The sequence below is a fragment of the Prionailurus bengalensis genome, chromosome D1 (assembly GCF_016509475.1).
Source record: "Prionailurus bengalensis isolate Pbe53 chromosome D1, Fcat_Pben_1.1_paternal_pri, whole genome shotgun sequence".
NCBI lineage: Eukaryota > Metazoa > Chordata > Mammalia > Carnivora > Felidae > Prionailurus > Prionailurus bengalensis.
Window position 1 is genome coordinate 9,682,319 of NC_057346.1, and position 25,829 is coordinate 9,708,147.

At 47.2% G+C, this 25,829-nt stretch overlaps 1 protein-coding gene across 1 annotated transcript; it reads left to right on the forward strand.

Annotated features, from left to right (window-relative positions):
- The first annotated feature begins 1,349 nt into the window (after positions 1-1,349).
- LAYN (layilin) lies at positions 1,350-25,484 on the forward strand. The gene is made up of 7 exons (XM_043579286.1): positions 1,350-1,729; positions 4,700-4,997; positions 11,128-11,285; positions 15,923-15,955; positions 16,571-16,654; positions 18,738-18,834; positions 21,560-25,484. The coding sequence occupies exons 1-7, from the start codon at positions 1,645-1,647 to the stop codon at positions 21,921-21,923; spliced, it is 1,119 nt and encodes a 372-aa protein (XP_043435221.1). The 5' UTR covers positions 1,350-1,644; the 3' UTR covers positions 21,924-25,484.
- Positions 25,485-25,829: the final 345 nt, after the last annotated feature.

Sequence of the window (25,829 nt, forward strand, 5' to 3'; positions counted from 1 at the left end):
GAGAAGTCAGGGCACAATTTAATTATTTGAGCCAACATAACAGCTCCCCTATGTTGTAACAGATGCTGTAATACTGGAAAGAAATCCTTTTCAATGGACATTTAAAAACCTGGTATCTGCACACTTACATGTCTGTTTGCCCCGTCAGACCTTCTCAGAACTCTTAAGGGGACCTTTAGTGACACCAGGAGTTCACTGATAACTTAGACAAAGGAATTGCCAAAGGCCACACAGACTTTGAGGACAAGCAGAATATCAGATGCCACCTCGAGTGTTTCTGTTCACGGTAGCAGTCCCCCCCTCATTTTGAGAACCAGGAATTTCTAGAAAGGATGAAGGTTGGATATGAGATCTAATTCACACATAAAGACTGCTGTAAAATAAGCTTGCCATGAAAGGTCAGTCCTCCTCCTGCTGACCCTTTTTTCTACAGTGGCAGGGCTTCCTTACATTAGCAGCTGAGACCGAAATAGATTCCCTCCCACCCACACCCACACCCACCCACCCAGGGGCTATATTAAGTCCTTTTCCTCCAGAATTGCGGTGGCTCCAGCTGCAACCAAAACCCGAAGTCCGCGGCCGACACAGGGCTTCTGCATGGCTCCACAGCTGCACGGGGGAGAAGGCAAGGAAATCCGAAGCACCTTCGGCCACTTAGTAGCACTTCAGTTTCGGTACAGGAGGCTCGCCTCGTTACTGGAGTACGTTTGAAAACACTGTTTACTATAAGCAGCAAATGTGAAACACGACTACTGCGCAGTTTAGAAGAGGGAGCACACGCATCGAGGGCTGAGTTGGTGAGGAAATCTTCACGGAGGGATCGCTCTGTCCTAGGGAGGCTCCTCCCTCTCCTACAATCCGCCCCCACCCTCAACAGGTGCTCTGCAAAGAGCGGTATTTTTTCCGGGCTGGGTTCAGGGACACTCACTGGCTTCAGGTGCAGCGACACTCTTCTCAGCCAGAACTCCAACTTAGCCACCGCCTCTGGACACTATCCACTCTGTCCCGTAACTTGTCCGGCCACTGGCACACCGCCCACTTGAGCATCTGTTCTCTGCACCCACCCTTCCTCTCTCGGGGGTAGCCCTGAGCACCCGGACTGCAGCCTACGCAGCCCCAGGGAGGTTTTCGGTGCCTCGCCTGTCCCACCGGGCCACACTGCAGAGCCTAGGGCGCTGGGCGAATCTGGCCAAGTCTCCCGGGCGTGGGGTTGAGATGCGGTCGTGATCTTAGCCACAGTGCTCTCTTCATCAGATTTCCGATAAACCAGACTGAGACGGTCCTCGGCCCTGCGCCCTGGGCAAACGCAGGATCTCCGTGGGCAGCTCAGGGCGGGGCCGGCGGGGGGCGGGGGTGGGAGCGGGGAGCGGTCTCCCCTCCCCGGCTCGCTCCTCTCCGGCCAGCCGGGTCTTTGGCGCTGAGCTCGCCGGAGGAGGCCGTCGGGGGGCGGGCTCGGTGACGTCCCAAGGGGCGGGGGGCGGCGCGCTGGCTCCGCGCCCTCCCCGCCTCCTTCGGGTGCCGGCTCCGTGGGTCCTCTGGAGATGCTGCCGCCCCCGCCTTTGCGGTTTCCGTGCACGCAGCTGCGGGTCCCTCCGCTCCACCGCCGAGGCGCCGCGGCGTCCGAGGGCGCACCCGAGCCGAGCCATGCAGCCGGGAGCCGCGCTTCAAGCCATGCTGTTGGCCGCGCTGCTGGCGGGGCCCCGGGGCGCCACCGGCCGCCTGCTAAGCGGTGAGTGAGCGCGCTGGGGCGGGGGCTGCTTCCAGGTCGGGTTCCGCAGAGGCACCGCCTGCACCCCACCTGCTGCTGGCCGTCTTCGAGGCCGCGGCGCCTCTCCTGCGGCCCTCTGCAGGGGCTGGGGGCGTCCCCGCCCCGCTGGTGGACCCAGCCCTCCTGCGCGCCCAGCTTGCCTAGCCCAGCGGCTGAGACCAGCGCGAGTCCCTGGGTATCCTGGAACCCTCAAAGGCCGTTCCCCGCCCTGAGTTCCGGGCGGTGGGGGACATAGGCGGGGGGCGGGGGGCGGGGGCGCAAATCTGCCCCAGGAGGTGCCCCCTCGGCCCCCCCTCTGAGTACAGCCCGATAGTTGCCAGGACCCCGGCGCTGGCCGCGCTCACCAACTCTCCTCCAGCCCGCTGGGGAGATCTCTTGCTCCTGGAGACGGCGGGTACAGTGGGGATTCTGGATCCGCTGTGCGCGGGGCACCCAGCCTGGTACCTCTAGTCTCTTCTCGGGGTGATGGGGGGCGCGGTGGGGGGAGGATGGCCAGATCCAGCTCTGGAACCAGAGCGCTTAGAGATCGGGAAAGAACCCTAGTTAGCGCGGGACAAGCCCCGCCTGACTCAGGGGAATGACTGTCTGCTTCCTTCCTCCTGTCGTGCCACTGCAGCCTCGGACTTGGACCTCAGAGGAGGTACAGTGCTCTGGCTTCTAGCCTCTTGCGTTTGTTCTGCATGTCGGGGGGTGGGGGAGGGAGCGGAGAGAATGTCCGTGCCCCTTTCTCAGGTCTCCCGGGCGCCGACAGATTGGCGGTAGGGGATGGCGGAGAATGGCAGCCGCCACTGCGTTATCCCTGCTTGCGGAGCTGATGGAAGGGACCCGCAGTTGCTTTCAGGATGGGGGTGGACTGCCTGGTGGCAGAAGGTGGGGGGTGGGAGTGCATCTGAATAAAGCTGCCTGGGTCAGGGCTGCATAGGCTTTGTCCTAGGTCGTGGGGAACAGAAGCCCTCGCCCTTCCCCTTCCTGCAAAAGAGAAGAGAGAGACACTTCCTGAAGGCAGGGGAACCAGATGCGCCTCAGGCATCCTTCCAGCTCTGGCTCTCTGTCTGGCACTCACCCGCTGACTTGCGCTGAGGAGCCAGGCTGGACCATACAGGAAATTCGTTTAAGGTGTTATTTTTTCCTTGGTAAACCAAGGGCAGAAAAGCGAGGACTGCCAGTAAATTCAACTCCAGTTTCTGTCATGCTGTGGCCAGGTTGTAGGTCCCTGGGGCTCATTTTCCGTCCGCCCCCTCATTTGGAGCCACCTTTAAAGAATCACAAGAGCTGGGCTGGGCCAATATCCTCTCCAGGCAGCACTGCAGCCACAGCCTCTCTGCCCTCACCCTCCCTGGAACACCTTCTTAGTGCGAAATGTCTTGCTTTTGAGGCCTCCTAATTTGCTAATGTGCCAGTCCTGTTGGAGTTCTAGCAATAACAGAAGAATAACAAAGAAAAGGGAGAAGATGCAAAACTCTTATAACTTGTTGCTTATTGAGGATGTCCTTACAAAAGCGGTAAAAGAAGCAATAGAAACGAGAATTCGCAGGAGTCTTCTGGGTTATCTGTATGTGCTCCCTTCCCATTTAGCACTGAAAATGCCGTTAAGTGTAGCCCTTGCCCCATATTGTGGACACTATTGGGAATAACGAAAGCTCTCTGTTCGCTGCACGGCTGCAAAACAAATTAGGAAAATGAGAACGTTCCTTGAGGGCTGGGAAGAGGCTCCCAAACCAGAATCCTTCATCCTTCTGTCTGTGGTAGAAATTCACACCCACGGCCCACAGTCTGGCTCTGACATTGCGAGGGACTCCCCTTGTTGAAATGTGGTTTTCACTTGTACGCTTGGGTCCAGAAACATACGCTGTGTGCTTCTGCAGGCCAGGAGCTCGTATTTGTATCTGTATTCCCAGGACCTAGCACAGTGCCAGGCACAGAGTGGACCCTCAGTACATGCTGGTCGAACAAAGTTCCAGTGCAGCAAGGCTTCAGGCACCCAGATGCAAGCTAGGGTGGGATGTTGTTCCTTCTCAGTAGAATCCCACACATTTGTCTGAGGTGGTGCTCAGTCCTTCTGGTGTTGGTCAGATACCACACATCACATAGGCTCCCAGTGCAGCCTGAAACTGCGGTGGCGTGGGAACTGAGCAGCATAGTTCAATGGTTATGGGCTTGACTCCGTAACCAGAATGGCCTTCCGACTCCAGTGAAGATACTGATAGCTATGTGACTTTAGCCAAATTATTTAATGTCTCTGAGCCTCAGTTTTCCCATCTGTAAAATGGGGCATAAGCAAATCTACAGCACAGGATGATCAGGAGAGTTCAGTGAGATAACATATGTAAATGCAAAAGCCCTCAGCGTAGTTCATGCCACATGGTAGGAATTCAGTACAACTTAGCTGTGTCTTGAGGCAAGTTCAACAACAGACAACCCGCACCGACCTGATGCTCTTAGCTTCCGCTCACACCACAGACTGGGTGACATCTCAGTCCTACTACCTAGGCAGAGGGTTCCAGGATAGAGGAGCCCACACCCAACTTCAGAATACCTCTCTTACCTGAAGGAAGCACCAAACAGAGGTAGCTCACGCTGAACCACACTATCCCCTGAGGCTTCCCAATGATGTGCCAGTGTTAGATGTGTGGCTTGGGGTGAAACCATAAATCTTCATTCACCTTTGTTCTAAAGGATAGTCAACAATGTCTGCTTTTCAAGAATCTGTGATGGAACGAACGAAACGTGGCGTTCTTACACAATATAAGCGTCAGGGTTTAAATCACTGCATCTCCATGCCGGAAGGGGTGTTAATTTGCTCTGAGAAGCTAAATGACATTACACAGTCCACCGATGAGTAATCAGAATCCCTGCCCAGGGATAGCTCCATTCCCATGCCCTGGTATACTTCGGGGAGTCCTGAAATAGGTTGGCTTCTATTTTCTCTAGGGCAGCCGGTCTGCCGGGGAGGGACACAGAAGCCTTGCTATAAAGTCATTTACTTCCACGACGCTTCTCGAAGACTGAACTTTGAGGAAGCCAAGGCAGCCTGCAGGAGGGATGGAGGCCAGCTGGTGAGCATCGAGTCTGAGGATGAGCAGAGACTGATAGAAAAGTTCATTGAAAACCTCCTGGCGTCTGACGGCGATTTCTGGATCGGGCTCAGGAGGCGTGAGGAGAAACAGAGCAATGGCACAGCCTGCCAGGACCTTTATGCTTGGACCGATGGCAGCACGTCAACATTCAGGTAAGTGTGTGGAATCCACGGCAGCCAACTCACTTGACGTAACTCAGAAAGGGGTTGGGCTGAATCCATGGTGCCAGGTCAGCGGGGAAGAGGAGAAGACCCAGCCAGGCAGAACCCTGAGGGGACAGCACCAGAACAGCCACTGACCAAAGCAGTGTGGTGAAGGTGGTGGGATCTGTGCCCAACTCATGTCCCAAGAGCTCTGTCCAGGTGGCCGTGGCCCGGAAGCGTTGTTTTAATAGCAGGTGATGCTTGAAGTGAAATGGTTCTGGCTGTCCAGCCTTTTGGATTAGAACCCCAATGAGAAATTGAAGGTCTGTGGAGCTAAGACTCAATATAGGGCTCCCGACCACAGGGCCCGGATGGACCAAGAGGGGACTTGAAGGATCCTGCATTTTGGAGGGCCCTTGTAAACCCACAGCGCCAGGACTTACTGATTTCACACCGCACCCTGGCACCATGGCTTTGCCACGGTCCCTCCCTAAGAAATGCAGTGACATGGATAAACATCAAAAGATAGCAAAGTCAAGAGGCAGACATAGACTGGAAAAGTGTAACAAACTACAGTGTTACTAGATAAAGAGTTTATAGAAGTCATTAACACGCTAAGAGTTTCTGTAAGTCAGTAAAACCCCAAAATATAAAGAGGCCAAAGACCTGAGCAGACCGTTGAAAAATAGAAAATCTAACTGGTGAACAGTCACATGGGGGAAAAAGGTTTGAACTCATGATCAGTCAAAAGAATGCGGATTAGGGGAGCCTGGGTGGCTCAGTCGGTTAAGCGTCCGACTCTTGATTTCAGCTCAGGTCATTCATGATCTCATGGAATCGAGCCCCGAGCTGGGTGTGGAGCCTGCTTAAGATTCTCTCTCTCCATCTCCCTCTGCCCCTCCCCTAACCCCTCCCCACAAAAAACAAAGAATGCAGGTTAAAATACATGGTTTTACCTGTTACATTTAAGACAGCTGATCATCCTCTATCAAAGTCTACCCATTGTGCTGACCACATCCACACCTTCCAGGAGTAGGAGTAGCCCCTACAGGGTTCTGGGCCTCTCTTCCCGGGAGAAACTTGAAAAAGGCAAGTTCTTAGGATGAACTGTACTTCCCATCACTGTCGCTAGTCCCAGGGCCACAGCTGATACTCAGTGACCTCCCTCCTCTACTGCAGCCCAGATTCCCCTCTCTCTCTGCTCAGGGAACCTCCGTGGCTTACCTCGTGGCAGGGACCCAGACCCTCAGCCCTGAGGAATGTGAAGCCCCAGTCAATGTGCACTTCTCAGGCTGGAGTGACTGCACTTTTCCATCTGCCATCCAAATTGGGTGTGTGAATACCCACAGGAACCCAAGGAGACAACCTGGATGCCAAACATTTCTCCCTGCCCAGGATAGGTGATAGCATAGCTACATCCTCCTGCAATGGGGGCCCGTTTCCTCCTACAAAGGTAATCACTGCTCCTCTTGCCCAAGTGGCAGCCATCACTCCTAGTTTAATAAGACTTGTCCAGGGGTGTGTGGGTGGCTCAGTCGGTTGAGCGTCCACCTTTGGCTCAGGTCATGATCTCACCATTTGTAAGGTCGAGGTCCACATCAGGCTCGCTGCTGTTAGCCTGTCAGCGCAGAGCCTGCTTTAGATCCTCTGGCCCCTCTCTTTGCCTGTCCCCCCATTGCACTCTCCCAAAAATAAATAAATATTAAAAAAAAAAAGACTTTTCCTAGATCTCCTGGGGGAAGTATTTCCCCTTTGGGTCCTGGCACATCTAAAACCCACTGAGCCCAGCATTGCAGAGACAAGAAGCACGGATTCCCCAGTGGGTCACTACCAGTGATGGTAAGCAAGCCTCCTCCTGTTTCCACCCCCTGGCTCCCAGATCCATGTGTTCTTGCTCTTGGGGACACGGGATGATACTTGAGCCTTGGAGGATATTTTGGAGGATGATCCTGCCTCCCTGCAAAAGTATTGCCTCTAAGCTAGTGCTTCAGCTGTGTCGTCCATCATTCTGTCAGACTGGCAACTTCCAGATGCTGCAACATGTCATATGACTAGTAAATGCCCCAGCAACGAGCCCCTGCCACACCTCCTTTGCTATAAAGTAGGTCCCATGGTCCAATGTGTCCTGGTAGATCTAATACTGCGTAAGCTCTGGATAGCGGTGCTGACTGAGGCCCTGCGGCAGGAAAGGCAAACCCGTACCCAGGTTGTACGTCTATCCCTGTCAAAGTGAATCCTTGCCCCTTTCAGGATGGAAGGAGTCCAGTGCAGTCAACTTGCCACCGAACGCCAGGCTGGTGTTCTAGGATTGGTGTTCCTTTAGGGACTTAGCTTTGGTCTCCGTTGCTGGAAGGGTCAATGTTTGGCAGTAGCTAGATCAGCTTTGGTGAGTGGGAGTGGGTACTGTTGAACACGTGCATAGCCTCCATCCCTGCCACCACGGCTACTGTAGTGAGTATCTGTTGTGCCGGCCCCAAGGCAGCTGATACCAGGCTAGCTGACATCAACGGGCCGAGTCGTTTGTCTCCCTGGTCGTTTAGTGCCTCTTCAGTGCTAGAGGCTTTCTGCTGGGTTTTAACGTGTGATAGATCCTCATACTTCATGCCTATTCCCGTATGTCTATTCACATCTCCCTAGCCGAGAGTTCCCTATCCCCAAACTTCCCCTCTTTCTCCTTTTAGACTCCTGATCAGCTGGCCAAGTTCTGTGCCTTACCCCTGAGTCCGTATATATTCTGACCTCCAGTAACTTCTCTTTCTGTGCCAGGTAGTTGACTAAGTATACCATCTAAGCTCTGGCCAATGGGAGGATGTCCCATTACCACTCGGTCTTTCAAGGCCAACTCTGAGTGGGGTTGTAGTGCAGCAGCCGTCCATTTGGAGTTGTACTCACATTCTTGGCTGATCTATCCATGAACCGAATTCAGACACCTCTATCAACTAGTCATAAGGGGTTCCCTTATGCAGCTATTGGTGTAAGCTGATGGAGAGTCTTTGGAATGACAGTGCTAGAGGCTATGGCAGCCTGCTCTACGTGCTCATACAGTGCCCTTTGGTGCTGAATATATATTGATTCTGGGCCTTCCCATCCCAGGACTGGGTATGTCCGATAGTACCTCACTCACAATGGGTAAGTTGAATTGCACGGTCTCTTGGTGCTCCCTGCCTAGTAGCAAGCCAGGAGCTGCTTTGCAAAAGGTGATTATCTCTCCGTTTCAGAAGACGTGACCTTGCTATAGAATCCTAGGGGTTTATATTGTGATTTTCGCATTGGGGCTCGTTACAAATTCTGTGTGGCATTATTTTTCCCATCTGGATACCTCTGCTAATAGGATCTGCTACATAATAAGTCTGCTTGCATTACAGCCTAGACCTGCTTCAGGGTCCTTTTTCTGCTCTTGACCTCACTCAAAGCTGGCCGTCTTAGGTGTCAGCTGATATATGGGCCAGAGCTGTATGTCCAAGTGTGAAATATGCTGTCTCCAGCACCCAAAGGTGTTACGCTTCCTACTTCACATGATTCTAAGATGCTTCAAGATGCAATATTTGTCCTTCAATATGAAAGGGATGATCTGGAATTCCCTAGATCACTAGAAACCTACACATTTTCATGAAGTGGCAAGCTCTTGAATCTTCATAGCGTTGACATGTAATCCTCTGGAGCACATGAGTCTTCCTAAGCTCTTCTGGTTCAATTAGCATGGTGTCAGAAATATAGCAGACCAGTGTGATTTTCTGCAAAATGTGTAGGTAGTCCAAATCTCTTCATACCACATTATGACGGAGGGTTGGAAAATTAATATAGTTCTCAGGCAAGATGATAAATGTGTATTGTTGTCCATTCCAAGTGAATGCAAATGGTTTTTTATTCTCTTTCTGGTGGAAAATATTGTGTTTACCAGATCTGTATTGTGGGTACCCAAGGGCAAGTTAACCTGCTCTAGCAAAGACACCGTAGAGGGCACAGAAACTGTAATTGAGGCTTCTACTTAGTTGTATTTATGCTGTTCTAGTGTCATCCTTCAGGATCCATCTGGTTTTTGTAGGAGCCGGACTAGTGAATTAAATAAAGGTACGATGGTGAATAACACCCTTGCATTGTCTAGAATGGTGGTACCATTTTCTGTGATCTTCCCCTCGGTAAGATACTGGTTTTTTTATTTACTGCTTTGGAGATGTTGGGGAAAAGCAAAGTCTCAGAAGCTTCTACTTGACCTTGTCCACTATTACAGCTCTTACCTCACGGGCTAAGGAACCAACGTGGGACTATACCAACTACCAACTATGGCTGTTCAAGTCATATATCTGCAGACTGGTAAATGACTGCTGGGTGGGTCCCACTGTGAGCTGGTCCTGGGCCAGAGCTCTACTCAATACCTGGGCTCAATATGCTCCCACTCTAATGGGTAGTCTTTTTTTTTTTTTTTTTTAACGTTTTATTTATTTTTGAGACAGAGAGAGACAGAGCATGAACGGGGGAGGGGCAGAGAGAGAGGGAGACACAGAATCGGAAGCAGGCTCCAGGCTCTGAGCCATCAGCCCAGAGCCCGACGCGGGGCTCGAACTCACGGACCGCGAGATCGTGACCTGGCTGAAGTCGGACGCTCAACCGACTGCGCCACCCGGGCGCCCCTCTAATGGGTAGTCTTGATGATGTTTCAAGTCTTTGAATATCAATGTCACCTTGCATCCTGTGCCCAACAGTCCTTATGATATTTGGGTATCTCCTTTCCCCCAGTGTATGGTTACTCTACTAAATGGCCATAGGCACCTTTGGGAGAACAGGAAAATTATCCCCATGTGTACCAACCATGGCGTTGCAGTGTCCTTCCTCCTGACGACCTGGCCTCTTCTTCTATCAGTGAATTCCAAGCCTGAGACCTGGCTCAAGTCCACAAACTAGGTGCCAGGCATAAAATTCCACCCATTCCATCATCGGTGAAATGAAATAACATAAAGCCATAAGGCCAGTGGGGAAGAGAACAAGGCAAGTCAAGTTAGGAGGTCCACCAACTGGGTTGGAAAATGGCCTGGAGGTAACTAATGGGGTAGAGCCCAGCCCAAGTCAGGGCCCCCAACTGCCCAGGCACAATGTCCAAATAGTGCTGCAAGTTCAGTTATCGTCCAGGCAAATTCAACCCCGTAGGCATAGCAAAGGACCTTCCCTTTGGTGGAGGGCAACACAGCCCTCAAGCAGAGCCGTACTGAGGTGCTGCAAGGAGACCTGTCTCTCAGCTGCCTCTTAAGGAGGGGCTCTGACAAGATCCAGGCAAAGCAGCAGCGCCCAGCTAAATAATCTGAGCATGAGGGTGAGATCGGGGCCTCAGAAGGAAGCAGCTGAGGTGGGTAACCACGCAGACTATAAAACCCAGCCCTGAATCACTGCATGCAGCGAGTGCTCACAGCATTCAGACTCTCTGTGGAATCCAAGGCCCTAAAATGGGACCCATATACTCAACTGGGTGGCGGCACCATTTAATTCCAAGTACCACCGGATAGTGGAGCTCAGGCTGCTCACGGAGCTAGGAAGACAAAGGCAAGAAATGTGGCAGCAGAGGCTGAAGGAGGGGCTCATCTGCCTGATGAAGGGAAAACAAGATAAAAGCTGAAATTAGACTAGGGGGGCCCTCTGCTCTGTCCCTACCCCCTCACCTGCCTTGACAGCCTCTCCATTTTGGAAAGTCTTGCTCAGATGCTCGAATTTTCCCTCTACTTCCTAGGGCTAGAAAGGCAGTTATGACGGTTGAAAAGCATAAAGAGATATGAGCGAGGCAAGCTCTGGCTGAGAGGAGCCATGCCTCTTGTCAGTGCGTCTGATTTCTACAACAAAGAGAAACAAAAGCCGGTTCGCAAAAAGCAAGCAATAAGATCATCCCAGACTGCTTCTTCTCATAATTGCTTTGCAGACATCATCTGGTAATATATTCCTCCCCGCAGAGAGCCTGTGGCAAATGTCAGATGATTGGTTGTGATGTCCACCTTAGAAAGCACGTGGTTCTACGTACTGGCAACACTTCAATTCCTCCCTCTGTTACTGTCTCCTGACGCAGAATCCTACGTTCATGGTTCACTGGAACTCGATGGGAAAAGTCTGGGGCTTCCTTCTCCAATTGTCTCCATTGTTGACCCCTTTCCTGCAGGAACTGGTACGTGGATGAGCCTTCTTGCGGCAGCGAGGTCTGCGTGGTCATGTACCATCAGCCATCGGCACCTGCTGGCATCGGGGGCCGCTACATGTTCCAGTGGAATGACGACCAATGCAACATGAAGAACAATTTCATTTGCAAATATTCTGATGGTAATGAATCCTTCCCCAAGTCATGTGGCTGAATCCCCAGCTGCCTCTCTTACTTCATAAGCAGCTGCTAGTTCCCAGAATTTGTTATGTGGTCTCTGAGAAAGCTTGTTGGGAATGCCAGCGGTGTTGAACACTGGGGAATGCAGTGACAGTTCCTCGTGGAGGAGTACTTCTAGCAAAGGAGAGGAGTGTCTGATGCTAAGAGAAGGGATGAAGCAAAGAAAGGGTCTAATTTATGTCTGACAAAGCAAGAATCATGACAAGTTCAGGAAACAAAAAGCCCTCTAAGTGGACAAATTCTTATTCTTTCCACATGTGAGGTTGGCTGTAGGAACTTGGAAAAAAAGAAATATGAAAGGAAGCTGGCCATTGTTCCTGCAAGTCTTCTAACAGCCATGTGACATTATTTTCTGGGGCTTTAAGGAAACAGAATAATGACCCGAGGAGGTAGATAATGGAGTACACCGATTTCACTGGCCTTGGACAGATAGCGGTCACCTTGAGGAGCAGGCTTAAACCACCTTGCAGATTCACCTGGCGTTGGCTTCTAGGTCTGTTAAGGTTTTCAAATTGGCTACAAGCCTGCAGTCTCACTCTCCTGGGGTTTCCCAAACTCCCCCATCGTAACTGGCTTAGATCTAAACTTACGTGATTTTTTTTATCTGTCCCTGAAGTTTCTCAGATCCCTAAAGCCAACTGCTGGGTCCCAGCCCTCACCTTTCCTGGTGAGAATAATCCTGTCATTCTAAACTCTTTGAACTGGACTATGCTCTTGCTCTGGTTTTTGCTGCTTAAGGTGTTTTTCCTCTCTCTCCCCCACCTCCACCCCACCCCAGGTGAACTCCTCCCCACAGAGACCTGGCCCTTCCTGCCACACAGAGCTGACTCAGGCAGGGAGGTGGCTGAGACGGGGCTGGCTTAGCAAGTTGCCTCTTTAGAGCAGTAAAAGCAAAACTTTCCATCACTCTGTTAATTATGTCCTATCAGCTCTGTGGTTTAAAATGTAATTTTTAAACATTTTTTGAAGGAAATGTGCAATTTTAAAAGTTCTTTTCATACCTTTTAATTTTTGGACTTTGAACCTAGTGTGTATATATGTGTATATGCATATATATACATATACATACATATATACATATATGTGCATATATGTACACGTATGTACATATATGAAATATTCATAATATAATATTCATATATATATACACACTATTCTTTGTTGCTTTTGCTATTACTTGAATGACACCAAGTCCTGACAGGAAAAGGATTAAAAAAAAGATGTACAGGATTAATGAGGAGAGTATAATAAAAGGATATTTACAGAAGTGTGGCAAAGAGAAAGAGACGGTGAGGTGCCCAGGGATTAGCCACAGTAGGACGCTGTTACTACCCCTGAGCCCAAAGGAGCAAGTGGAGAGAATGGTTTTAGCAGAACCCAGAGCTCCCATGAGCTTGGAGTCATGGAATAGGAGCCACCCACGAGAAGCCATAACCATAAAATGCAGCGACTGTCAAACCGTGGTGGTGATGCAGGAAGAGAGCCTGGGGAGTAAAGCCTGGGACCTCTCTCTGCTCTCCTGCCTCTGCCTCCCATCAGCTAAGCCCAGTCAGAAGTGAAAAGGCAAGGGAGTCCCAATAACACAGTGCATAGACGTCAGCCTCCTGGGACACAGAGGAGGGCAGACTAGATCTGGCAGAAGGAGGTGAGCACGTGGAGAAAAACTAACACGTTGTCTTTATGTGGCCATCCATGTCCAGGATGAGTTCATGCACCTTAGCCATACAAGAAGCTGCACGAGCAGCTCTCTTCACCTCCACTCCCCCATTCCCCTGTGCACGTTGTGAAGCTGCCCACCCACCTCCCCTCCATTCCCCTCTGCACTCTGTGAAGTTGCCCAAGAGCTCTTGACTGCTGTTCCCTGTGCTTGAAACACTCCTCCCTTTTCCCAGACAACTCATCCTCACCTTTGGGGTTCACGTTGAACATCACCTCTCAGAACGACTAAGTGCAACAGGTGATCATGAATTGGATCCTGGAGGATGATGATGGTTTTGTATAAAGCGCAGCTTTAGGACAATTGGCAGAATTTGCATAAGGTGCATAGATTAGGTAATAGACTATAAATGACAATATCTTGGTTCTGATCACTGTTACTGAGGTTATGTAAGAGAACCCCTCCACACACATATGCATGTGTCTGTATGTGTTCTTCGTACATATGTGGGTGTATATGTAGGTATAAGTAAGAATATAGATAGACATAGATACAGAGAGACAGAATAATTAAATAAATGAAATATGATAAAATTGTAACTTATGGGTGAAGGCTATATGGGTATTCCTTGTAGTATCCTAGCAAATTTTCATAAATCTGAATTTTTTCAAAATAAGAAGTTAAAAAAAATCTCCTCTGGGAAACCTCCCAAGGGCCCCTCAAAACCAAGTTAGGTGTTCCTCCTGGGAGGATCAGAGCACCTCACACACACAGTATTTTAACTTCTATTTATAAGTTTCTGCCTTTCACTGCCTGGTTGACATGAGGTCTGGAAACATGCACTTTGGAGCAATGAATCCCTGCACCTGATGGGCTAGGGGAAGGTCATCCAGGGCGGTCCCAACAGGAAGGCACACCATCTATTATGCCAGAGTAGCAAGAGACTGGTTGAATAACATCTAAAACTAGACAGCATGACCATGTAGAGCAGGTGGCACGCTAGCCAGGGCTGAACTCTGGCTTACGTCTGAGGTGTGCGAAAGGCGTAGGTGTATCCAGTGAAAATGAGAGACAAATCATCTGAGGCAGTGCATTGCAAATACATCGTAGGGAGTGATGGAATGCTGCGTTCGTGTTGTGCCATGTTTAATGCAGTTTTGCACCGTGTTGGGACCATGGAGGGACAAGAAAATGAATACATCATGTGATGTTCTTGAATACACTATGTATTATCATGTAATGTCACAAATTAGTGTTTGTTAATATCATCCTGTGTTTCCATATGCTATGGCCATCCCAGAGAGCGTAAGGACTCTTCTCGTTTGCTGTTGCGTCTCCAGTACCTAGCTGAGTTTGTCTCCTTGCAATTTTAATTTTCACTTGAGTCGTTTGGGTCAAATCCCAGTTCAGCTACTCAATAGCTATGAGATTCGGACAAGTTATTTACTCTCCCTGTACCTCAGGCACCTCGTGTACAAAACCACCGTAGTAAGAGCAACCACCTCATTAGGCTGTTACCAGGGTAAATCATGTTCGTTTTTATAAAACACTTAGAACATGATGATGTTTCTATCATATAGCAGGAACTATATAAGTGGTTTTTTTTTTTTTAATAAATGAATGGATTTGCATTGCACACACACTTACAGGAAGATGATTAAAAGTTTCCTTTCTGAATGAAACTTCAGAATGGCCTTGGCATCCTGGGCTTAGGACTGTGAATTCCGAAATCACACCCTTAAGGACCCCATCCCTATGAATGCCAGAGCATCTGATTAGCATGAGAGATTTACTACCAGTACCTGAGGGTCACACACTCTCAGCCAAAGGTAAAAGTATTCAGTGTAGATGTTCTGTGCAACCTGATTGTCCTGAGGCTCTTTGCAACATTTTGAATGACTCAGGTTCTGGATCACCAGTGTCTGCCTTGGGGCTGGCAGTGGTCTGCTTACCTACCCCCCTACAACCGCTTCCACTGCTTGGACATCGTGTTTGTTACCCTCTAAAACATCCCTAGTGAGAGTTGTTAAAATGTCTTGTATTGCTTTTTCTTTGCTTTGCTTTTCTTCTTCTTTTTTTTAGATTGTTTTAAAATTGAGTCCTCAGTGTAGCTGGGGAGGGATAGGGATTACTGTTGAAACTGGATTAGCCATATGTTGGGTGATGGTACATAGAAGTTCATTATACCAGCCTTTCTATTCTTGTTTATATTTGGAAATTCCCATATTTAAAATTTTAAAATACTTTGGGGCTGGGTAGCTCAGTCAGTTAAGCGTCTGACTCTTGATATCATTCAGGTCATAATCTTACGGTCGTGACTGCCTGCATGAGGCTCTGTGCTGACAGCAAAGAGGCTGCTTGGGACTCTCTCTCTCTCTCTCTCTCTCTCTCTCTCTCTCTGTCCCTCCTCCTCTCCTCTTTCTCTCTCAAAAATAAACTTAATGAAATAAATAAAATTTTAAAATACTTTTTTTTAAAATACCCAAGTAGGGGCGCCTGGGTGGCGCAGTCGGTTAAGCGTCCGACTTCAGCCAGGTCACGATCTCGCGGTCCGTGAGTTCGAGCCCCACGTCAGGCTCTGGGCTGATGGCTCAGAACCTGGAGCCTGTTTCCGATTCTGTGTCTCCCTCTCTCTCTGCCCCTCCCCCGTTCATGCTCTGTCTCTCTCTGTCCCAAAAATAAATAAACGTTGAAAAAAAAAATTTTTTTTTAAATAAAATACCCAAGTAAAGCTGGGGGAAGGCTAGTCTTGGTGAAAAAGTGATTCTTTTGGCTTGCTAACCCAGTTCCTAGCATTGAGTAACACAAAATAAAGTTTATCGGAAGACTGAGTAAATAAGTGGATGCCATCATTTGGCCAGTTTCATTCAGATGGCATGGAAATTTACTTCCTATTTTCATATTTGTTTCTTTCTGCCACAGAGAAGCCAACAGCTCCTTCTACAAAGCCTGGAGGTAAGCTGTCATTTCAGTTGGGTTCATTTGGACTGTTTCACAGGCCCCCTTTATGGGTTTAGAACCATAGGGTCTTTAGACCAGACTTTCCAACAGAAAGAGCGCGGGTGTTAAGTCATGCCTTTCGGAGAGGTAGATGCCACGTGCAGCCCTGTCAAGTAGTTCATTAATCTCTCCCTGGCGTTGCCGATTTCTCCCAAAGCTGAAAAGCAACAACCACAAATTCAGTTTGGGATGTGACTTGTCATTACTGACAATCTGAGAGGAATAATTCCATCTAATGAGAAAAGAAGTGAGCCAAACGGATAATTTATGCTCCTAGAAGTGAGTCATTGGCCCTTCCCTTTGGCACCTCTGTATCTTATGTGCCTTGACGCCAGCTGCCTGCTGTCCGTTTCAGTACATGATTCTTGGCCGCAAAGATGCCAGGAACTTGAAGGCAGTTGAACCTGTAGGCTGGCAAACTCAACCCTTAACTTTTCTATACTTTTAAATGGCCCGAGTCAAACTGCTCCTCTTTTTTGGGGATCCCACCCACAACCTGGCCACCCTCAGAGACTATCTGGATTATGAGGCCTTTTCTCTGGGGTCTCAAGTCGGTATGTCTGTCTCCAGGTGAAGGAACAGAGCCAGCAACACCCATGCTTCCAGAAGACACAGGGAAAGAAGATGCCAGAGAGACTTTTAAAGGAAATAAAGGTATGGACCCAACTCTCCTGGGGGAAATAGATGACGGGACTCTCCCGATCACAGATGACCAAGGTTACACTTTCTACTTTGGTCTTTCCTGTAACCACTTAAAAAATGAACTAGACAGGGCATCTGTGACTTTGCAGAAAGTGCACGAAGTTTTGGGGTTTGTAGTGAAACCACAGGGGGAGAGTAGTCGGCCAGGAGGTGAAATGCCTGCCTGAGGATGAGGATAGATAGGGCTGGGGGACGCCCAGCACTTGTGGGTGGGGGCGGGGTACCGAGAGAATGGCTGTAGAGGAACAAAGGGGAAAAACCCAGGCCGTGAAGCCAACAGGTCCGACCTTGACATTCACTTGTGAAACAAATAGAGGAAATGGACACAAACATTTCACAACTGGAATCAAGAAGGATCAGAGAAAAGGGGGGTGATAACTGGGAGCGCTGATGGAATTTCCACCTGGGCTCTCACCTGGAGTCTCAAAGAGGGAGATCTGGGTTTATGTGGCTGGGCAACTTTTAAAAACCACTTCATTTCTCTGTGCTTTAGTTTTCATGTTCTGCGTGACAGAAGTAACGCCATGTGTCTCACGTATCCGAGAGCCTCACTGTGGCCGTCAAATGAAATCGGATATTGTAATACTGCAGTTCAGTTCTGGCATTAGCCACGCCAAGCTAGGACAGAGCCCACAGGTTAAGGGCACAGTCTGCAGCAAGTCACTTCAGACATCAGTCATAAGTTCAGGGGTCCCCAGGCCACCCCCACTTCTGGTCAGTTGGCTACAAATCCAGAGGATGCCCACAACCCCCTCAGGTTTGATAGCTCACTAGAACAACTCACAGAATTCAGGAAAACACCATACGTAGGACTGCATTTTATTGTAAAGGATACAGACCACCACCAGCCAGCTGAAGAAACAGGTAGGGTAAGGTCCGGGAGGGTCCTATGTGGGGAGTTTCTGTGTCGTCTCCCTGGGGCATCAGGATGCATAATCACCGTGTTCATTACATAGGCATGATTGATTTGGTCATTGGCCATGAAATTGAACTCACTCTTCACGCCCCCTCCTGTCCTGAGACCCCCGAGGAGCCCCCTTCCTGAGACATCTTACCAGCATAAACTCTGATATGGTCGGAGGGGCTCCTGAATAATAAAGTTACCCCTATTACCTGCAAAATTCCAAAGATTTAGGGCCTCTCTTCCAGAAGCAGGTCAAATTTTATTATACAACCGATAAAATGTGTTAAAATGCTTTGAAAAAAGGACAAAGGGCTCTACAGAGGTGGGTGGCGTTTTCAGTGCTCATCGGTTTTATGGCGGCATTTAAAGTGGGTTTTGCTTTGGGCTCTTTGTTTGTGTGGTTGTTAGGTTTGCAGCCTCACAGGAAAACAAAGCAACAGCTTCCAGAAGGTTGGGAACCTTGGACCAGTGGGAGTAAGAAAGGGGTCAGGTCCCAGTCCTTGATTCCTCCTCAAGCCCCATGACAGAAAATTCTTTGGTTCTAAGTCTTAAAGGATAGGTCGGGATAACAGACCTCTGAATGTCCTCCACAGTCACTGCTCTTGGTCCCAACTGGATCCAATTAGTCTTAGTCAGATTTGTTGGAAGGTTACAGTCTGATTCATGGGCTTCATGTGACCTTCTCTTTCCTGGTAACAGCACCGAGGCTCAATTCTTCTTCCCTCCCTCTTCCCCACCCCACCTCGGGAACTACCATTTCTGTCCTGAGAGCCAAAGACATCAACACTGCCCAAGAAGCCCCTGCTTTGTTAAGGGACAGGAAGGATAAGAAAAGAGAGGATCTCTTTCCTCTGGGGGAAAAAAAAACAAATTTAATTCAAAAAATGCCTCTCTGATATTTTGCAAGAGACTCCAACACTTAAACTTCTTTTCTCTATTACTTAGGATAACAAGATAGGTAGAAAACGCTCACTTATTGAAACTAGAAGACTTTGCCAACTGGGTAACTGTATACCAATTTCCTTCCAGGAATGCGCTCTTTGAAATACTCTATGTTGATTATGCTTTTTTAAGCCTGTTTTGAAGCACGTAAAAACCACTGATGCTGATAATATGCAATTTTCTTTTCAGAAGCTGCCTTAAATCTTGCTTATATTCTAATCCCCAGCATCGTCCTTCTCCTTGTGGTCATCACAGTTGTGTGTTGGGTTTGGATCTATAGAAGGAGGCAAGTAAAACTGTCGTTGTGTGAGTCTTTGTATCTTCTGGACTCTTTGAGATTTGGATATTGCTCTGTTTACTTCATTAAAAAGCCATAGCGGCTCCAAGAGAATCACCATTGCAGATTTGAGAGTATATTCTCCGATGGGCTCAGGACATTCAGAAGTACTAAGCATTTGTGCTTAGTTGTGACTAAGAGAGTGATCTTATATTCTTTCATTTTTGCGTAAGGAAGATTTTACATGACTTGAGGGGTGAAACTGTGTTATTTGCCTACTTTGTATACACACATCACTCAGCACAGTACTTCCTTGAATGAATACTCTCACTCCAAAAATGTTTGTTCGTTGGGGGAAGGAATAAATAGTGAGCCATTGAAATATGACTGTTCCAGAGCCTTCTGGCAAGCATCTGCAATGAAATCACTTTATTAAAAATGAAATAGCTCAGTCTCTTAAATGGACTTTCTTTTAATTCAATATACAATTATAGATTGCTACCAAATAGCTCCACTAAGTAGCCTAGAGGACCTCTATTTATGAATCATGGGCCACCATTTTTGAGGGACCCACAGCTACTCTCAGTTGCTTTTTTATTCCCCATCATCATGCCATACATAGAAGAAGGCCAGTATGCCCATTTTACAACAGAAAAACTAAGGTCCAGTTTAAGATTTGGCGCCCTTCGATGACCATTTTAAGATGAATTAGTAAAATACCAATGCTTAAGATTTGACTTGTGTAAACCTTTGTATTTGCTTTAAGTTTTGACTTGTTTAAGATTTGCCTTTTTAAGTTTATAGTCTTGATTGGACTTTAAGATTTGACTCCCTTTGATGACTATTTTAAGGTGAATGAGTAAGATATCAATGCAGAGTTGACCCTACAACAACAAGGGTCTGAACTGTGTGGGTCCACTTATACATGTTGTGGGTTTTTTTCCAGTCAATACAGTATAGTACTGTAAATGTTTTTTTTTTCTTCTTTATCACTTTGTTTTTTTTAATGTTTATTTATTTTTGAGAGAGAGAGAGAGAGAGATCACAAGCACAAGCAGGGGAGGAGCACGAAGAGAGGGAGAGAGAGAATCCCAAGTGGGCTCCATGCTGTCATCACAGAGCCCAACATGGGGCTTGAACCCACAAACTATGAGATCATGACCTGAGCTGAAGTTGGACGCTTAATTGACTGAGCCACCCAGGCGCCCTGTGATTTTCTTTTTTTTTTTTTTTTTTTAATTTTTTTTTTCAACATTTATTTATTTTTGGGACAGAGAGAGACACAGCATGAACAGAGGAGGGGCAGAGAGAGAGGGAGACACAGATACGGAAACAGGCTCCAGGCTCTGAGCCATCAGCCCAGAGCCTGACGCGGGGCTCGAACTCACGGACCGCGAGATCGTGACCTGGCTGAAGTCGGACGCTTAACCGACTGCGCCACCCAGGCGCCCCCCTGTGATTTTCTTAATAACATTTTCTTTTCTCTCCCTTACTTTATTGTAAGGAAACAATATATAATACATATAACATGCAAAATATGTGTTAATCAACTATTTACAGTATCATTAAGGCTTCAGGTCGGCAGTAGGCTATTAGTGGTTCAGTTTGCCGGGAGTCAAAAGCTACATGAAGATTTTCAACTGTGTGGGGGGTTGGCACCCCTAAGCCCTTCATCATTCAAGGGTCAGAAGTAGAACCTGCTTCATTTAATAATAACTTCCTTATAGGATCATTAGAAGGATTAATTCATGCAGAATGGGCTTACAGTAAGCAGTCAAAATATTAGCTCTTACTATGATTATTTTTATTAATTGATTCTCTTTGATCTAAAAAGAGAATTCAGTTAAAAGTTACAAATATATTTTCCAACTGCTTACTCTGCAGTTGTTTTTGTTTGTTTTGTTTTGGTTGGTTGGTTGGTTTTAATTTTCCTTCCTTGCTCTATCTATTTAACACCTCGCCAGGATTTGGGAATTGTGACTTTGAAGCTGGAGTCTATCTCAGGGGGTTTTACCTTTTTTTTGTGCCACAGACATCTGTAACAGTCAAATGAAGCCTATGGACTCCTTCCCAGAACAATATCTTTAAATATATTGCAATAAAATATATTGGATTACAAGGGAAGCCATTATACTGATACAACAGTTTAGCAAAATATTTCCAAAAATGATTGTGATTTGGTAATACATGCATTTCTTTATTAATGCTTCCTTATCTAGTAGTGGATATGATTACCATAATTTTGAAACAGAGATGAGTGTAAAATATTTTAAGGCCTCTATGGCAACTGTGATGTGATGTGAAAATGACCTGTGATTTCTGTTGGTGATCGAGTCAAAGGTATTACTAATTCTGCTCTAGTTTGTTGCCTACATTCAGAATTGAAGGACAGGCTCACTTTCACTTGGAGATGAGTTTTTTTTAATGTGATATTTTTCCCCATCCAATTCTATCCATGGACCCTCTGGGAGCTCTGAGGATCCCAGGATAACCACCTCTGTTCTATGCTCTTGCAGCAGTGAACGATAGCTATGCAATCGCTTTGAATACAACACTTCCCCGTTTTGTTACCCCACCTCACCCCACCCCGAAGCCCTGACCTGTAAGTTTCGGTAGGTGAGAAAGACAGTGTAGTGATTGCCCAGGCTGGCCTTCTCCTGCCTGAACAGGAGACACGGGGATATTCTCAGTCCCCTTGTCTAAAATACTTGGCCCCGCTTTTCTCTCCTCCTAGGAAAGGGGAGCAGCCAGGCCCCAGCACGAAGGAGCAGCACACCATCTGGCCCTCTCCTCATGTGGGGAACAGCCCAGACCTAGAGGTTTACAACATCATTCGAAAACAAAGTGAAGCCGATTTGGCTGAGACCCGGCCAGACCTGAAGAACATTTCATTCCGAGTGTGTTCGGGAGAAGCCACTCCCGATGACCTGTCTTGTGACTATGACAACATGGCCGTGAACCCATCCGAAAGTGGATTCGTGACTCTGGCGAGCGTGGAGAGTGGCTTTGTGACCAATGACATTTACGAGTTCTCCTCAGACCGAACAGGGAGGAGCAAGGAGTCTGGATGGGTGGAAAATGAAATATATGGTTATTAGGGCACATGAAAAACACTTGAACAAATGGAAATGGGAACGAAAAGAGGAGCAAAATCTCCTATTTTCTGTGAGGAAAAGAGAATGTGTATGAAAATGCTCAGTTCAGGTCTTGGGGGTAAGCATGTGACCCCCATTAGCCCCTGTTGGATCCCCAAGTTTGGCCAAATCCCCAACCCCAGCTCCTCACCCAGATCAGCCTTATGAGAAAGCACCTTGCCCACGGTCAGGCACATAGTAGAAAAGAAATGTCAATAGACTGGTTCTATCTGACTTTCAAGGGAGAGTGACTTCCCTGGCAGGGATAAGTTTGAGGCTGTGGGACTTGGGAAAGCCATCTCTGGGTTCTGGTTTTCTCACTCTGCTCTGTTTTATATATATATATATATATGTGTGTGTGTGTGTGTGTGTGTATATATATATGTGTGTATATATATATATACATATATATATATATATTATATCTCGGCAGCAGATATAATCACAACGAGACAGAAACTACAGAATCTTTTCAAAGCCCACGTACTGTGGCATCAGGCTGGCCAGTGTACGGACAAATCTTAGATCTGTTTTGTTTTTTTGTTTTTTTTTTTTTTCAAAAAATCAAATCAAATCAAAAGCAGGAAGCAGAATGTTAGTCTGTCTGTGTCTACAGCCCTTCCTCTGCATGTAACCTCAGGGGACCTCTTTTTCTTTCTCCTCGCATCCAAACTTGGACATATCCAACTTGGAAATACGTTACAAACTAAAACTGGAATGTGAGTCTCGGCTTCTAGGCTCCTTTGTGTGCCCAGCCCTGGTAGTGCTCTTATTCTCCTCATGTGTTTGTTTTACGGCAGCAGCAACATGGTTTGGCTGATGATGATAATGATTCTTCCTTTGTGTTATGGGACTTATCTCAAATACTTTTGGACTCAAATCCACAGAAAAGTTTCTTGGCCCAACATCAGCTGTTTACACTTTGAAGGTCTGCAGGCTCTTATCTAATATCATCAGCAAACCCCTTCTAGCTTATTATGTTAAATTTTCCAATGCTTATTTATTTTTGAGGGAGAGAGACAGAGTGTGAGTGGGAGAGGGGCAGAGAGAGAGGGAGACACAGACTCCGAAGCAGGCTCCAGGCTCCGAGCTGTCAGCACAGAGCCCAATGCGGGGCTCGAACCCATGAACTGGGAGATCATGAAAATGAAGTCGGACGGTCAACCGACTGAGCCACCCAGGTGCCCCGTAACCTTTGACCATATATCTTACTTTTTTCATAGTTTGTCAGCTTGTCTCACACACGGAGCCCCGAACTAGACGGAGTTAGCTGGTCTGGGTCCGAGCAGTATCACGTGCAGTCAGTTGTAATCACTGCCCGATGGCCGGCTACACGGGGGCAGGGAGTAGGGTGGACAACAGAAACATCACTTACGCCTGCTCCCAGGAAGTGTATTTTGTGGACTCACAACATATAAGCAAAATGAGTGACCCCGTGGTCTGAAGGACTGATTCATTGCTCCAAAACATCAAAGCTCCCATTTTGCTTCAGATGTCCTGGGTCTATAATCTATCCCTTTATCCTCCCCTGTGTCACCTACTGGGGCCCCTGTTAGGCTGCACCCCCATCAGGGTGGGGATCCAGTCTGCCCTGTCAGCATTGTAACTCCCACACTCCAGACGGCACCTTGCACAGAGTAGACCATCAATATTTGTTGAATGGATGAGCAATTCATTTTTCAGGCTGATACAGCAGAGTCTATATAGGTCAGCTAAAAAGTTTGCAGAACTTAAAAGTTCATACTCCAACTGGGTGGGGGAGGTAACAGTTATTTTAGTTTAAAAAGCATTCCTATTGCCTAGGAAGAAGGAAGTATGGCAACAACAAACAGAAGTTGGTGAATTGTGTCAACAACTTGCTTTAAGTCGCTGAAGCTGGTAACTAAAGGTTCATGGGACTCAAGTGCAGCTGCAGCTTTTTACCCAGGCCCTTTATATTTGCCTTTACATTTCCCTGACTCTCCTTGAAGGAGGTAGATCTGAGGCTTGCGCTCTGGTCTCCTGGTTCGGTCACCTCTCAGATAAGTCCTTTCGGTGTCGCATACTCGCTGTCTCAGCGATTATCTTAGCTGTGCCTCAGGCGGACGAACTGGGGTTCAGTTACAAATTTGACAAGCCGTTCAGGAGCTCCTTGCCCACCGTTCATCTGCTCCCAGCCAACAAGGGAAGTCCGGTGAGTCCAAGCAGCTGCTTAGGCTTTTGATCCTAGGGGACTCACCCCAACTGGTGCACCAAACTTTGGCACCAAATTTAGCTCCTGCGGCAAGGAAATCGTTTTGAGTTTGGGTTGGACGGATGGCTCTTGGTGAGTACTTTGTGTGCAATGGCATGTGACCTTATGTCTTCCTCCCTCTTGGTTCGATCGGTGAAGCTCTGACTTTTGGGGAGGAACCAGGGCTCACAGAGGAACTCTGGGCTTCATTTGGCTTGTGTGTCGTTGCAACTTTTGGTATCTTTGAATAACGCTAGCCATGTTCTAACTGGGAAATGAGAAATGACCGTTTGATCCCCACAAGCTGCCCTTTGGGCTGTATTCTCCAAATTTGGGCAATCTTTTTTTATTTTTTATTTATTTATTTATTTATTTTGCAACACTACTTGGCCACATTATCCGTTAGACTCCTGAGAAAAATGACCAAGTGGTGTGTCTGTAAATTAAAACCCCATCTTGCAATTAGGTTTGGTTTATAAGAGATGATATCTGGAAATTGAGCCTTTAAGATTTTGTTAGCATCTTGTCTGTGTATTTGTATGGGTGTCCGTGTATATTGTAAATGTGAAATGCTTTCTCTACCTCTGGATGGTATTCCTAAAATTAATTTGTAAGAGAGCTCTAGTTGGCTTAAAAGCAAGCACTTAGAAGAATTGGGCATTCTAAAACTCAGAAAAATGGGAACTGACCCAAACATTTTTCAAGTTGATGTGGTCTGGGAAAATATTTGGTATTAAAGCTAATTTCAGGTTGTTAGTTCTATTAAAATGGACCTGTCTTGAGAGTTGTCAGCATTATATGTAGAACTTGTGTTCTACCTGGGTTTACTGCAAGTCAAGGAGGTTCATGTTCTTTCTATTGCAAAATTTGTCAGAAAAGAAAAAGTGTATAGTATTGGTCTATCACCATTTTTGTTGTTTTAGTTTTTTTTTGTTATTTTAGTTTCTGTTTTGTTCATTTGGGTTTGTTTGGGGTTTTTTTTAGAGAAAAACCTTAGTACTTTGTCTAATGCCTAATGAGGCTTTATGGGTAATCTAAGAACAAATAAACAACCAAATAACTTCAATAAATGTCATTCAGACTACCAGAAATAATAAGGGAAATAACTCTGCAAGCAAGGTGAGACTGGTTGTTTAAAGAGGGAAAACTTAGGACAAATTCTGATGTAAACAGGCAAGTTGAGAAGATTTGTGAGAAGGGAATCTTTGGAAAGGAATTTTTTGCATGGTTGAGGCTAAGATTATGGAGGCTAATAGGTAAAAAAAAAAAAAAAAAGTTGATTTTGGAGTGATCAACACCTGGGGAAAAGAAGGGAGAGTAAGAGATATCCAGCTGTGATACAATATCAACAGAAGTCTTAACTGATTCTCTGGGGAGTTCTAAAGTAGGCTCACCCTTGGGAACCATCCTAAGAGCAAAAGTCATGCACTTTTATAATAGTCATGGTATGTGACCAGCTGAGAAGAGGGCATGACCTTGGCAAGGCAGCTGTCTTCAGTCAAGGCAATCCTTGATGATCTCTGAGAGTTGAGGACTGTTGGCTGCCTTTCTCCAGCTGAACGCCCTGCATTCCTGATGGAGATTCTGATCAGAACATCCTATATCAACATGGAAGATGACAGGCAGGGAAACAGAGACCACATAAGTTTGCTTAATTC